This window comes from Pelophylax lessonae, assembly GCF_965119305.1.
Source record: "Pelophylax lessonae genome assembly, chromosome: 13".
In the NCBI taxonomy this organism is placed as follows: domain Eukaryota; kingdom Metazoa; phylum Chordata; class Amphibia; order Anura; family Ranidae; genus Pelophylax; species Pelophylax lessonae.
Window position 1 is genome coordinate 48,618,886 of NC_138780.1, and position 16,526 is coordinate 48,635,411.

The window sequence follows — 16,526 nt, forward strand, 5'->3', positions numbered from 1 at the left end:
TAAAATCCCTACAATGTACATAGATCACCCAGGGGGGGGGATATTTTTTTCTCAACAAAAGTGGAGTTACGCTTTAAATGTTAATCTAGACATGGGAGGGCCAGTATTACATAGGACCTGGTGATATGAAGACCTAGAATTTAGTCACAACTATAATGCTAAAATTAATTCAATAATTGAACATACTCTATTTCTTGAGGGAATTCAAAATTCATACATCAGATTGTGCCATACTTTTCCTAAGCAAGGTGGCAAATCTAACAGCTTTAACCATTTTACCACCGGAGGATTTTCCTGCTAAAAGACCAGGGGTTTTTTTGCGATTTTTTACTGCGTGAATTTAACGGACAATTACACGGTCGTGCGACGCTGTACCTAAACGAATTTCACGTCCTTTTTTTCCCACAAACAAAGCTTTCTTTTGGTGATATTTGATCACCTCTGCGATTTTTTGATCATGCGCTATAAACAAAAAAAGAGCGTAATTTTTGCAAAAATAACAATATTTTTCACTTTTTTTTATATGAAATTCCCCCCCAAAAAAATGTAAAAATCAAAATTTTTTTACATTTTCGGCCAATTTGTTTTACGCTACCTATGTTTGGTAAAAAAAATCGCAAGAAGCGTATTTTGATTGGTTTGCGCAAAAGTTATCGCGTTTACTAACAAAGGGAAAGATTTTTGTCATTTTTGGTGTTTTTTTTTAACGAATAATGGCGGCGATCTGCGATTTTTTTTGCGGGACTGCGACATTGCGGCGGACAGATCGGACCCTTGACTGACATTTTTGACACTTTTGGGGGTACCAGTGACATTACTGCAGTAATCAGTGCTATATATATGCACTGTTACTGCAAAAATGACACTGGCAGGGAAGGGGTTAACTGTATTGGACAGGGAGGGGTTAAGTTTGTCCTAGGGGAGTGCTTCGTCGACATCGAGTCCGCCAGTCACACTCCCGCACTCCTCCGTGAACGAGCCGAGGCGGGCGCGCGCCTCGGCGGGCACGCGCTCGCCCGCTATTGGCTCTAGAAGGAGTGACAGGCGAGCGACCTAGACCTACGTCACTCTGCCTGGCCGGGGCCGACTGCCGCAGTAAATATACTGTGAGCAGTCGGCAAGTGATTAAGGGAAAAAATAAGCAAACTGAAAAAGTTGAATGTCATGTTTGTTGACAAAGACATAAAAAAGGCAAAAAATTAGCACCTCACTAGGAAATTCTTAATCACAGAAAGGTAGGCTTACAGGTACAAGTACCAATATACTGTACGATATAAACATTACATTTTACAAAATGCAAGCAGAGATGAAGAATCTCCCCCTGGGCCCTGTTACAGAAATTTACAAGGTCCAACCTTGCTTAATACATTTGCACAGTTTAAACATACTGATTTTCTATTTGGTTTGATATTGTGTAACTTACTTGTGTGAGGGTGTTCATTTTCCTGCAAATATCCTGCTTGTTATATGGATTCATATATAATGTGAAACTTTGAATCTATGCTCACTGGAACCAACTCCCTGGCTGTAAAAATTCTCAGTGCAGCTATTACATAATGTCTTCCCAACAGGATTTAGTCTCCCAACTGAGTAGATAGACTAAAGTTTTGGTAACCATTTACTGTGTTGGAGTTGTTGGCATGTTTAAAATACAGAACTGGTTTTGCATTTTCTGGTATGACCTGCTATTTTCCCATGTAAAATATTTGGGGTAACCATGGGACATAAAACCTTTTGACATCTCAAAGAGTTACGTAGATGCACTTTTAAAGGGAGTTTACGTCAGTCCAAACTATTTTTAAGGGCCTAGTAGCCCATTTTTATTAAACAAAAATTAAAGGTCCATCCAATATCCTCATGCAGGGGTCTCAGTTTCACTCAGCAATAATGTTAACATAAAATACCAGTCCACATGGCTCTCCGGTTAGCAGTACCTCTGCTCTGTTTGTTCTCCCAAACAACAGACTATTCAGGCTCTTTCAGCCTAGATTGCTGTACAGGCCAACTCCTGGCTTCCAAATAGTGTTTTCGAACAACCCCCCCTCCGCAGTTGGCTCGCTCTTTCAAAGACTTCCAGACTTCCCCCAGCCCGCCTGGACTCCCTAGCTTTCTCGACCTCCCAGACCCTCTCTTCGTTTCCCAGGCCCGCATAGCTGTCCTGACTTTCCCAGTCCATTGGGCAGAAGTCCCCCACACAAGGGATGTAGCAACTGCCCTGAGCTGTGCTCAGATTTGGCTAATATCAATCCTGCACACCTGTGCCCCCACACAGACTGCAAGCAACTAGCAAAGCCTGGATGCCAGACTGAAGATTCCATCCCACCCAAGACACTTTGGAACCTTCAAGTCTCCAGCCCCGATCTGGAACTACCAAATCTTGAGAAAACAAAGAGCACAGCTTTCTCCATTCACCATAAACATGCCAGAGCTTCACAAACTGCACCTTTGAGAACTGCTCCTTTTCATCAGGACTCAATACAGGATTACCTTGGATAGACTCAGAGAGGAAACAGTGACTTCACAGATCTGTGGCTAGGTGGGCAACAAAGTGCCTTCCGCCTAGCTTATCTAGGGTTGTTGGTTGGAATCCCAACCATGGCACCACCTGCATAGAGTTTTCATGTTCTCCCTGTGCCTTTATGGGTTTTCTCCAGGTACCCTGGTTCCCTCCATCATTCTGAAGACATGCTTGTAAGTTAATTGGCTTCGATATGTGTATGTATGAATGTGTGCTAGGGATCTTAGATTGCAAGCTTTTTGAGGGCTGGGACTGATGTGAATGTACAATATATGTGTAAAGTGCTGTATAAATTTACTGTGCTATATAAGTACATGTAATAAATAAAATCTATACTAGAACCACTATTAAACTCTCTTAGTAGCAGTGGAGCTCCATTGTTGCTCACTGCTGTCAAGTTGTTACTCCAATAACATTTCTGGTAATGTCCCTGTGGGAGCCTCAGCCAATGTGGTATAAAAAACATGTTTGAACTTTCTGCTACTAGCAGAGCTATGCTCAAACAGGAACTTGAGATGGTCCCCTGTGCCGGCCTTGCTGTGGATGGAGCAAGGACTGTGATTGACTATGGAGCTGTGAAACCAATGGGTTTTTTGCACCTTCTTTAGGTCTGCAGAGGCGGGATAGATGGGTTGGCAGGTGACCTGAAAGGGCAAGGAAAGGGAAAACCTAGAAGTTGATATCTGTGGTATGTCATGGATAAGCCACAGATTCAGGAGTGGGCGAACAGACTGGTCACTGGAGGCTTTTGAGAATGTCTGCCTTTTCCAGAACCGGGTATTTGTATCATGGGGTTTTGGGGGGTCTGCAGTGTTTGCTAAAGTTGTGTGTTAGCCATAGAGCCCTAGTGGTGGTCTGCTTATCTCAATGATATTAGTACTAATAGAGGTATTATTTGAAAGAATCTCCTATGGTTTTCAGTAAATAGAAATATGTATCCTGATCTGTTTTATGTTCATGTTACTACAATAACATGAGTATGCGGTTACCAATTGCTAAGGCTGTTACCCGTTTAGTAATTCAAATGTAAGCAGCATTAAATCAGCTTCCAATCTCACTGGTGGGGGGTTCGGGTAGTGGGCAAGGAGATATAACATGTGTCTGGGTAGAAGGGAAGGCGATATTGAGGGCCAGAGTAGGGAAAGAGGCGACATAATATGGGCCGTTGTAGAAGGGAGGCAGCATACTGTATTACACGTCAGAGTAGGGAAGGAGGCAATATATTACAGGACCTGTAAAGGATGGAGGCAACATATTGAGGGCTAGGGTAGGGAAGGAAGCTGACATATCACAGGTCAGTGTAGGAAGGGAGGTATTTTGTTGCAGGTGAGAGTCGAGAGGGAGCCCCTCCCAAGTAAGCATTGCATGGCATGAGTCATATAATACTTTAATGTAACTCTGTCACTGATTCAAAAAACAAAAAAAACTTGAAGACTGTTTATACTTACCTATCCTGCTGCTTTCCTGGTCCCCTCTCCTCAGATTCAGAGCACTTCCCTCAGCTCTGTACTATAAATCTGGTGGGCAGGAATAGAGCTTGATGATGCCCTGGCAGGCAGGAATAGGTTCTTGATGATGCCCTTGAAGGTTCCGCGTTGTAATGATGTCACTTCCGGTTGCCGTGGAACGCATGGTGGTTACGGCGTTCGCAGAAGCATATAGCTAAGCATATAGCTGTTTACATGCTGTTTTGCTACTACCATTTTGTAAGTATGTTTTTATTGCGCTAATAAACTGCAACCCTATGGTACTTCACTATTGGCTCCTTCTCTTTGTTCTGCACTTGAGGATTACTGGAATATCTTAGAGGCTACTGGGGAGTTCTTGATCCGTTCCATCAGATCAGGCAGCGAATCTGCCACCAGGGCCACTTTGACCAGACAACGAAACGCCCACAGAATAAAAAGATACCTGGGTTATGGCAGCTAGCTGCTGCCATAACAACGATATTTAAAGTGGAGTTCCACCCTAAATTTATACTTACCTCCATCTTCTCGCTCCTGGTCACCTGAAAAACAAACGGATAATCACATTTTTTTTTTTTTACTTACCTGGTATAGAAGAAAATATACTTACCTTACTTCCTTCTTCCTCCAGGGCGTGCGTCATTCCCTTCTAAACAGGTTCTGGGCATGCCCAGAAGCTGTGGAGGGATGACGCGCGCGCACCGGAAGTGACGGCGGGGCCGGTGCAGTGCATCGTGGGACTGAAGAAGACGGAAGAGGACACAGAAGAGGATCGCGCTGGCTTCAAGCTGCCCACACCTGAGATGGCAGCGCTGGACAATACTTTTTCAAGGTAAGTATTTCTCCTAAAAGGTAAGTGCAACCCGGGACAGATCAGAGGCTAGCCATTTTGGAATGTACTAGCCCAGACTGTCCCGGGGGTATTTTTATTAAAAAAACTATTCCCAGGGTGGAACTCCGCTTTAACGTCAAAGTCATGATGTATATATACTGTGAGCGATCGGCAAGTGGTTAAAAAGGTGCAGATTAATTTAGTAAGCTTGGTAACAAGTCTATACAGTAAAAGTCCAAGAGCTTAAATACCTAGTAGTCAACCCTGTGCTTAACATCAATGATATGCTTTCCACCTCAAAATCATACAGTTTGCTGGGCTTGCCAACTTCTAGGTGTCTGAGACCACAGTTGCATTATTTTCTACCCACACTGAAAACTATCATCATCATTATGGTCTCAGACAAATTTATCAAAACAGGGGGACAACTCAATCTAAATATTTAGCATTGGTAAAAATTGCATTCCTCCATCATTCTACACTAGAATACATTAAATTCCCTATTTACAGGTTTTACGATAGAAACATAGTAAATGTAATCTTCTCCCTCCTCTCACTGCAATAAGGTTTGTGCTTTCTCTACTATAAATTTCATAAAGATGTCATTTTCCATGCTGCAATTCTTAAAGAAGCATTTACTTGCTTTGTTGCTGTGGAGCACAATGTGATCATTGACCATTGCATGTAGAGGCTGTCAACTTATGAAAGGGAAGAAGTGTAGGTTATTTCCAGTGGCTGCAAACCCTCCCCATCGTTTCCAAGACTTTTCAAACCCTGGATAATTAATATATCAGGGGTGAGGATTACTGTGTGTATACTAAGGAAGAGAAATGTCTAGCCTTGGAACTCAATTTACCATTTGGGTTACCAATTACTGTGTCACCAAAAACTACTAATCGGTTTTTAGTGACCTTTATTGGGTCCAGTGTTTTTATGTATTATATTAAGTGTTTTTTAATATATTATCTGTGTCCCATGCAGTGGCGTCACTAGGGTTGGTGTCACCTGGTGCGGTAAAACATGGTGTCACCCCCCCCCCCTATATTTGGGCCGGGCAGCAGCTCAGCGTTGGAAGTTTTTTGTAGCAGGTTGCGACAGTCAATAAGGCCTAAAGGATAGCAGGTTAGGCACTTCCTAATGGCTCATTCCCTAGGAGCGGTAACGGATAATGGCTGACAGGCCATCCTGCCACACCCAGCAAAAATGCAGCAGTGATCCCTCCGGTTAGACGTTCGCTCCCTCTGGGTTGACCAGGCTGACTTTGGTCAGTAGTGTAGCCCGTCTGTACCCTGGCAATGACAAAGTCTTTCTGTCTCTGGTGGTGCTGGGCAGCAGCATGGCCCTCTCTCTGGTGGTGCTGGGCAGTGTGGCTCTCTCTGACTTCCCCCAGCACAGTCCTCTCTTTATGGTGTAGCACTCACTCCCTCAGCTTTTTCCCAGGTTCCCAGTCCTCAATCTCTCCCCCTAGCAGAGTGCATGCTGGGGGCTGTGGTCTGCTCCCTGTGGACAACAAATGGGGCCGCCAATCTTCCGGGACTACATGTCCTATGATGCCCCCCTAGTCTCTTCTGATTGGCCCTGAGTGGTGGCCAATGGGAAGGGAAAAAGACTGGGCAGTAAGCTAGGCGGCAATCAGATGAGAGCCGCTCTCTCTTCTCCTGCACTGCTGACAAGAGAAAAGAGGGGGGGGAAGTGGGGGAAGATAAACTGACAGCCCGCAGCTCGCTACCTGTTCTCTGGTGGACTGAGCGAGGAAAAGAGCCTGCTGTCACCGCTTAATCATACCTCCCAACTTTTGAACTTCAGAATGAGGGACACTGGAGGAGTGAAAAGACCTGCGGCATGCTAGGTCGCTGTAAATTGTGGGAGGAGCTTAAGGGATATGTTTAAACAAAATGCAGGCTTCCTTGTACCTATAAAATATGCTTTGATTGCTATGTCTGAGCCTACCTAAAGAATAAATTCAATAAAATAGTCAGGGACTGCATAGCAACCAGCAACTGTTGAGACAATGAAGACTTTGGTGAGAAGTATATAATGTACAGTATTGTGTATATAGTGCAGGAGAGTGTAAAGCAGAGCACAGGGGTTGGGGAATGCTGCATCCAGTGACGGGTTTAGGATACATATTGCAGGCTGCAGGGGTTCAGGGTGTGTTATGCAATGGGTTCAAGATTTAGATGAATGTAATGCACAGAGGGCTGTAGCCAGTGCCAGGTTTAGGAGTACATGATACACACAGAGAGCATGGTCCAGGAGTACATAATGCACAGAACACAGGGCCCAGGAGTGTGTAATGTATAAAAAAAAAATCAGGAGTACAAAACAAAAAGAGTGCAGGAGACAGGGGTGTGTAACTCAGTGTAGGGGTAAGGAAAGGGCAAAATTCCTCCTACATACAAGAGATTGTCAGAGACTAGAGACATGATAAAGGAGATGGTCAGAGACTGTGGAAATAATACAGGAGATGGTCAGAGACTACAGACATGATACAAGATATGGTCAGAGACTACAGACATGATACAGGATATGGTCACAGACTGCAGACATGATACAAGAGATGGTCAGAGACTGCAGACATGATACAAGAGATGGTCAGAGACTACAGACATGATACAAGAGATGGTCAGAGACTGCAGACATGGTACAAGAGACTCCGGACATGATACAAGAGACTGTCAGAGACTGAGGACATGATACAAGAGACTGTCAGAGACTGAGGACATGATACAAGAGACTGTCAGAGACTGTGGACATGATACAAGAGACTGTCAGAGACTGAGGACATGATACAAGAGACTGTGGACATGATACAAGAGACTTTCAGAGACTGCGGACATGATACAAGAGACTGTCAGAGACTGAGGACATGATACAAGAAACTGTCAGAGACTGTGGACATGATACAAGAGACTGTCAGAGACTGAGGACATGATACAAGAGACTGTGGACATGATACAAGAGACTTTCAGAGACTGCGGACATTATACAAGAGACTTTTAGAAACTGCGGACATTATACAGGAGATGGTCAGACTGCAGACATTATACAGGAGATTGGTCAGAGACTGCAGACATAGTACAGGAGATGGTCAGAGACTGCAGACATAGTACAGGAGATGGTCAGAGACTGCAGACATAGTACAGGAGATGGTCAGAGACTGCAGACATAGTACAGGAGATGGTCAGACACTGCAGACATAGTACAGGAGATGATCAGAGACTGTGGACATAGTACAGGGTTTGTCGGAGACTGCGGACATAGTACAGCGGTGTCACGGACATAGTACAGGGGTGGTCGGAGACTGCGGACATAGTACAGAGGTTGTTGGAGACTGCAGACATAGTACAGGGGTGTCACGGACATAGTACAGGGGTGTCACGGACATAGTACAGGGGTGTCACGGACATAGTACAGGGGTGGTCGGAGACTGTGGACATAGTACAGGGGTTGTCGGAGACTGCGGACATAGTACAGAGGTTGTTAGAGACTGCGGACATAGTACAAGGGTTGTCGGAGACTGCGGACATAGTACAGAGGTTGTTGGAGACTGCGGACATAGTACAGAGGTTGTTGGAGACTGCGGACATAGTACAGGGGTTGTCGGAGACTGCGGACATAGTACAGGGGTGTCACGGGCATAGTACAGGGGTGGTCGGAGACTGTGGACATAATACAGGGGTTGTCGGAGACTGTGGACATAGTACAGGGGTTGTCGGAGACTGCGGACATAGTACAGGGGTGTCACGGACATAGTACAGGGGTGTCACGGACATAGTACAGGGGTGTCACGGACATAGTACAGGGGTGGTCGGAGACTGTGGACATAGTACAGGGGTTGTCGGAGACTGCGGACATAGTACAGAGGTTGTTAGAGACTGCGGACATAGTACAGGGGTTGTCGGAGACTGCGGACATAGTACAGAGGTTGTTGGAGACTGCGGACATAGTACAGAGGTTGTCGGAGACTGCGAACATAGTACAGGGGTTGTCGGAGACTGCGGACATAGTACAGGAGTGTCACGGGCATAGTACAGGGGTGGTCGGAGACTGTGGACATAATACAGGGGTTGTCGGAGACTGTGGACATAGTACAGGGGTTGTCGGAGACTGCGGACATAGTACAGGGGTGTCACGGACATAGTACAGGGGTGTCACGGACATAGTACAGGGGTGTCACGGACATAGTACAGGGGTGGTCGGAGACTGTGGACATAGTACAGGGGTTGTCGGAGACTGCGGACATAGTACAGAGGTTGTTAGAGACTGCGGACATAGTACAGGGGTTGTCGGAGACTGCGGACATAGTACAGAGGTTGTTGGAGACTGCGGACATAGTACAGAGGTTGTCGGAGACTGCGAACATAGTACAGGGGTTGTCGGAGACTGCGGACATAGTACAGGGGTGTCACGGGCATAGTACAGGGGTGGTCGGAGACTGTGGACATAATACAGGGGTTGTCGGAGACTGTGGACATAGTACAGGGGTTGTCGGAGACTGCGGACATAGTACAGGGGTGTCACGGACATAGTACAGGGGTGTCACGGACATAGTACAGGGGTGTCACGGACATAGTACAGGGGTGGTCGGAGACTGTGGACATAGTACAGGGGTTGTCGGAGACTGCGGACATAGTACAGAGGTTGTTAGAGACTACGGACATAGTACAGGGGTTGTCGGAGACTGCGGACATAGTACAGAGGTTGTTGGAGACTGCGGACATAGTACAGGAGTTGTCGGAGACTGCGGACATAGTACAGGGGTTGTCGGAGACTGTGGACATAGTACAGGGGTGTCACTGACATAGTACAGGGGTGGTCGGAGACTGTGGACATAATACAGGGGTTGTCGGAGACTGTGGGCATAGTACAGGGGTTGTCGGAGACTGCGGACATAGTACAGAGGTTGTTGGAGACTGCGGACATAGTACAGGGGTTGTCGGAGACTGCAGACATAGTACAGAGGTTGTTGGAGACTGCGGACATAGTACAGGAGTTGTCGGAGACTGCGGATATAGTACAGGGGTTGTCGAAGACTGCGGATATAGTACAGAGGTTGTTGGAGACTGCGGACATAGTACAGGAGTTGTCGGAGACTGCGGACATAGTACAGGGGTTGTCGAAGACTGCGGATATAGTACAGGGGTTGAAAAAAGTCTGGTGCTCTAAATTGTTACCATCATGAACAAGTGTTATGTGATACAAAAACTTGACCTTATTAAACAATTGTGATGATTACAAAAAATAAAATACAGAGTGAATAAATATTCCTTGAAAGAATATTACTTAAAACAAAATTATGCAATTGTCACACAGAATAAAAAGTCCAAATGTAAAAAGTGACGACAATCGTGATACAAATGGGATGTGAAGGTTTCCCACCAACTCACAGATTTGCTTCTTACCAGAATTGGGTTTGTAAAGGGCAGATAGCAGAAAAATCGGTCCAAATGCAGGGGGTGGGAATGCCACTTACCTCTCTGCACATGGACAGGATTAAAGCCCCGTACACACATACCGATCGTCGGCCGAACGATCGGCCGTCTTTTGTCCGCGGGCTGTCTTGTCTGTTGAAAACTGCAAAAGACTGCACACGAATTTTGTCGGCCAACAACAGCCGACTGCAGAAGTGATGTCATGTGATGGTTAACTTTCCTTGTCTTTTTTCTTTTCTGAGCATGCTCAGTCTTGCAAATCTGCTGTCTGTCGGCCGAAATCTGTACTGACTGGCGAACAATCGGCCGTTCTGGTATCGGCATACAAAACTTTTAATGCTTGCACGACAGATTCTGTTCGGCCGAAAGTGCGCTGTCGGCTGTCGGAAGCATCAAACTAACAAGCCTAAAATCGTCTGATCGGTCGTCGGCCGAATCTTTTCGGCGACAATCTGCACGTGTGTACGGGCCTTTAGATATGACGGTCAACTTCCAACTACCTACACTTCTCATTGTCTCCTATGTATCAGATCTCTGTCTACCGCTGGTATTTGACATTTCCAGGTAATTCAAATACTGACTTCCCCACCAGGCGAAGTGGCTCCTCCCACTGATCCTACATCAAGAAGTAAAAGGACCTCGGATTGAGCTATATGCCAGGAGCGCCAGGAGTCCCTCTTTACATATGACCTCCAGAGAGTCTGCATAATAACCAATAGCCTGAAATAATTGGGATCTGGTAAGCAGCCCTTTTATATATAGGTGTGGGTCTCAGCACAGCACTTCCTCTTGGTTTCATCGCAGAGGTTCCCCTTTGGACCGATTTTTCTGCTATCTGCCCTTTTCCAAACCAATTCTGGTAAGAAGCAAATCTGTGAGGTGGTGGGAAACCTTCACATCCCATTTGTATCACGATTGTCATCACTTCTGAATACCAGTTCACCACTATTTCACGTCCCAACATTCAGCACCTGTGGATTTTAATTGGACTTTATTTTGGGATTTATTGCACTTTTCACATTTGGACTTTTTATTCTGTGTGACAATTGCATAATTTTGTTTTAAGTAATATTGTTTCGAAGAATATTTATTCACTCTGTATTTTATTTTTTGTAATCATCACAATTGTATAATAAGGTCAAGTTTTGGTATCACATAACAGTTGTTCGTGATGGTAACAATTTAGCGCACCAGACTTTTTTCATCACTATTTATTCCTATTGGATCTTTGGTTGCAGCTCACATACATTTATCAGCGCACTTTTTTACATGCATTATAGTACAGAGGGTGTTGGAGACTGGGAGCATGCTTCTGTGGTATACAAGAGACTGGAGACATAGTACATCATGGCATATTACAGCAGCACTCTCCTAAAACAAAGTTCAATTTTCTTGAAGTTAAAAAGAACATGAACGATCCTTTCCAGTGATAATGTGCCAGCAGTGCAAGGGTTACCTGCAATTTACCTTGTCCCAGCTTCTTCTATCCTGACAGAGAATGCCATAATCAGCAGCGTGGTGTGCCTCCTCCCTCCTCCTCTCCCTCCTCCCCCTCCTCCTCTGTGTACACAGGAAGTAAACATCACAGGCGGGGCGGTTTCAGTTCAGTGTACTCCGTCCGTACATACACTACAGTGAGAAGTGAAGAATAGAGGCAGCTGGGGAGACATCCCTGGCCAGTGTCACCCCTCTGGCGGGTGTCACCCGGTGCGGACCGCCCCCACCGCACCCCTATAGTGACGCCACTGGTCCCATGTGTGCTTGTAAAGTCTGATGCAATTTTTCTCTATACAAGAGAAATGGCCACACACCAAGCGATAGCTCACAATGAAAGGCTTTATTAAACAAGGATGCAAGGTACAGCAAAATAGATGGTAGACATGTTTCACAGGACTCGCAGCATGCTTGTTCACTACTACTGGGTACTTTCATCGTGAGTCATCGCTTGGTGTGCGGCCATTTCTCTTGTATCCTGTTTGCGGTGGCGATCCGAGGTCCTGCACCCATGGCTGGCTGTGAAGTTCAACTGCCTGAGCGGTGTACATCTCTTTCTCTATGTCACAATTTTTCTCTAGATCTATCTAGATTTGTCTAGCCTTGGAACTCAACTTGGCCATTTGTGTTACCAGTTAGATGATAATTATGTTTTTTTTTTTTCACTGCTACAACAATCTTTCGAATATTTATTTAATTTTATTTTACCGCTTGAAGGAGATGTTGAATAGGCCATTGCCTGTATTCAGAACTTGATTGTGATTGGATGACTGTAGAACATGAGATTTCAGTTAAAAATACATGAAATCAGGTGACAATCATCTCTTATGTATAATCAGTTTTAGAATTCGGAATCTCTTAAGGCATTTTGGCATTTCTGCATTTTATTACATAGGTGTGAATCAACGATGTAAAAATGACTCTACTTAATTACTGAAAATATTAGGTTTTGGTACTCCTGACCGTATTTAGCAAATGTCACAAAGTAAAAGCTTTGATGTTTCTCTTACATACATTTGCAGATTTATAGGCCATATGGTAGCTAATATTACCAAATACTATATTACAGCACAAATGGCATAATTAACATTACTAAAATCCTAAACATGTACTTTTCCAGCATTACAAACTGTATCACATAATAAACACCTATATTCAGTCTTCTAGGGATGTCGGCAAAACCTATTTAAACTGTTTTGGACCTTTTAGAGAATCACACCTTTATGTATCTAGCAGTAATTGTTAGATACACTTTGTTTTTCCCCATTCATGGTACCCCCAAAACTGGTGGTTTTCAATACTGCTGATTGTGTTTACAAAATGCTCCTGATGGGGCCTGCCTATAAATCTGGCCTATCAAAGATACATAAAATGTCAATCAACAAATCATCTAGAGGTTTATGGGACCCTGAGTATGCCTCCAATAGTGACACATTCAACAACACATACACTTTCAAAATGATCAAGATTTTATTACAAATGGTAAACAAGACACTGCCAAAAAGGCTAATAAAAATTCATAATCATAGGTGCAAAAGTGAATGAATAACCACATTGAAGACCGAAGTCTACGCGTTTCACTGGATCGCCCGCTTCTTCAGGACTCTTCCAGTCTTGTGTATATATCAGAAGGTTGGTATAGAATTATACTCACTAACCAGTCCCCCAATGTGTACCCAAATCCAGTATTGACTGGGGACACAAGAGTAGTCAAGGAATCCACCTGACCTGGGGAGGAACCCTAAACACACACCACAGGATGGACAAAAAAGTGCATAAGTCTCAGCATAAGTCTCAGCATGACAAAATCCTTTTTTCAGGCACTGGAGTATATCAGAACCCCAATTACATCAGCTGTTCCGTCAAAAAAACTCAAGGATAATTCCCGCACACTGCATATACCCTTACTGTAGGACAGCCTTCCTTTCTTACACTCTTGTATATACCCCATAACACACATAGCACACAATAATGGATTTATTCTGGTCTACATTCCATCTCTACAATACTAATAAAATATATATGAAACTGCACTTATGGTAAAAATACAATGACACAGTGAAAAGCAGATTGCACGCTATGAAATATTTACCATAGCTCTAACATATTATACAAGAAGTGGTGCGCTATAATACAAGCCAATTAACAAAGTGCACAAAATAATGTGTTAAATCAAAAATGTAATCAAGTAGTAAAATATTCAATTCATAATATAGTGACACAATATATGCCGTAAAAAACGTTTGTTTTAAAAATCACACATGAACTAAATGGAAATAGAACCGTGTTAAAGTCCAAGAAAAACTGAATTTTTTTGTGTGTTTTGAACTCCAAGTAAATCTCCACCATGGTGCTGCCACCCGAGAAGGCTTACAGAAAATAAATGATCCACTAGGAACAGAGAAGTTATATAACGCATGGACCGATCACCGCCCCTCACTGGCAAGTTTGTCAAACAAGCGGCCAAGAGGATGAAAATACAAAGCTTGCCGACCACTCCTCATCAATCATCATCCGGTTATAGCACCCATGAAAAGACCCCAATAGCACCCAAAAAGAAAGGCAAAACGCTTCTCATAGGATAAAGTCCAAATAATGCATTTAATGCAAGAACTTTAGAACTGTGCTCACATATATCGGAAAATAACAGCACTGTACACAAATAACTCCATATGGAAAGCATAGCGATACATCCTGGGACACTTCTGGGAACATGGTGATGGGGCTGAATGCAGTGAGGCCGAGACAAGCTTGAGAATATGAAATAACATTAAGTTAATTTCCTAGTTTATACTTTTATTATTGGCCATTAGATTGCAGTTGAGTCCTTCTGAACAGTATCTTCTTTAAAGTTCCTTTCACTTCATTGTTCCTTATACTGTAAATGATAGGATTAAACATTGGTGTCACCACTGTGTAGAGAATAGACACTATTCTGTCTCGTTTCACAGAATAGCTTCCTCGAGGCCTTAAATACATAAAGACAATGGTACCATAGTATAGTGAAACAACACAAAGATGGGAGGTACATGTAGAAAAGGCCTTCTTACGCCCATTGGTGGACTGCATTTTAAAGATGGTAGAAATAATTTGTACATAGGACAGTAGAGTCAACACAAATGCACAAAAGCCTACAATCGCTCCTGAGATGTACACAGCTATTTCATTCCACAAAGTGTCCTTACAAGAAAGTCGGAAGAGTGGAGGCATCTCACAGAAGTAATGATTGACATGGTTGGACCTACAATAGGGAAGTTGGAAGGTGATGACTGCATAGAATATAGAGTTTATAAAGTTAAAAATCCATGTTACAGCTGACAATATTACACAGAGCCTCATATTCATGATGGTGTGGTAGCTTAAAGGGTTGCAAATGGCTATATACCGATCATAGGCCATGATTGCTAATATTATGCATTCTGTTCCACCCAGGGCCAGGTGAAAATACATTTGGGTTGCACAACCCAAGAAAGAAATACTTTTATCTTCAGACAAAGTGTTTATCAGTAGCTTGGGCACAATAGTTGTAGAGAAACACAGGTCAATTAATGAGAGGTTACTGAGAAAGAAGTACATAGGAGTCTGCAACTGGGTGCTAATCCTTACAATTATAATGATCAGAACATTTCCCAGGACTGTCACTGTGTACATCAATAGCAATGTAATAAACAAAAGTGGCTGAATGTATGGATCGGTGGATAGACCAATGAGGATAAAGCGATGTGGAAATGTTTGGTTAATGTACTCCATAAGGCTTTTATAATGAAGCTTAAAAATAAAATTACATTTAAAAACCTAAAATGCCTAGCATGACAAAATTAGAACATCATTTCAGTCGAATGATTGTGACTGCATATGCAAAAATAAAAAAAAAGTTTAATCGTATATTACATTTATTGCATAACTCAAGCATACATTTTTTTCTTTTTATTTTCCATTCTCAACCATACTCTTTGTCCAAGTGCAACACACTGTTAATCTTCTACATAGCGCATCTCTAGTTGCAGAATTATTGGGGCCACAACTCAGGAATAAGACTATGGCTTAGGTTTGATATTCTGGTTTGGGTGCGGGGGGCTGCTCAGTTTTATGGCCTTTTACTTACAATGCTGATATTTCTATATTTCAAAATCCACGGTAATTGTCACAGTTTCAGGAAGTTTGCCGGACAGCAATGCCTCGTTTCCACTGAGCGGTACGGTTCGGTTCAGTTCGGTACGATGGGCAATTTTTGTCAAAAGTTGTGAATGGTACCCTAATTCCGTACCGTACCACTTTTTTGGGACCCTTTCGTTGGGGTACCAAGCACATTAGTACCATACCAACAGGGTGGAGCTATACTGTTGAGGTACTGTTGAGCTGAAGTACTGTTGGCGGTGGAAACGCAAGCCTGATCAATGTGTACCGTTCCAAACCATACTGAACTGTACTGAACCTCACCGTACCGCTCAGTGGAAATGAGGCATAAGGGGAACCATGAGACATTTCTAGCTATTATGATATCTTCCATGCTGTTTTCATCACACTAACAGGGCTTCACTATATCAGGACCAGGAATTGTGGGGTTCTATTTTTCAAAAATTTCTCAACCATAAAGCTTTGAGGTATGGATGAATGGGCAAGTTTGCTATTAAATAATAAAAATTAATTAAATCGCATTTCCAGTTTTTTGGTGCTCAGATACAGCTTAGTTTGGCTTTAAAGACTAATTTTATTTAACCACCTCCCAACTGGCCACTGTACATATACGGCCGGGTGGGAGTCTTGTCCTTCTGATCGGA

General features: G+C 43.5%; 1 protein-coding gene across 1 annotated transcript; it reads right to left on the reverse strand.

Moving 5' to 3' along the window:
* Window positions 1–14,544: 14,544 nt before the first annotated feature.
* LOC309569837 (olfactory receptor-like protein OLF3) lies at window positions 14,545–15,495 on the reverse strand (the record flags this gene model as incomplete). The annotated part of the gene is made up of 1 exon (XM_082275839.1): window positions 14,545–15,495. The coding sequence occupies one exon, from the start codon at window positions 15,493–15,495 to the stop codon at window positions 14,545–14,547; it is 951 nt and encodes a 316-aa protein (XP_082131965.1).
* Window positions 15,496–16,526: the final 1,031 nt, after the last annotated feature.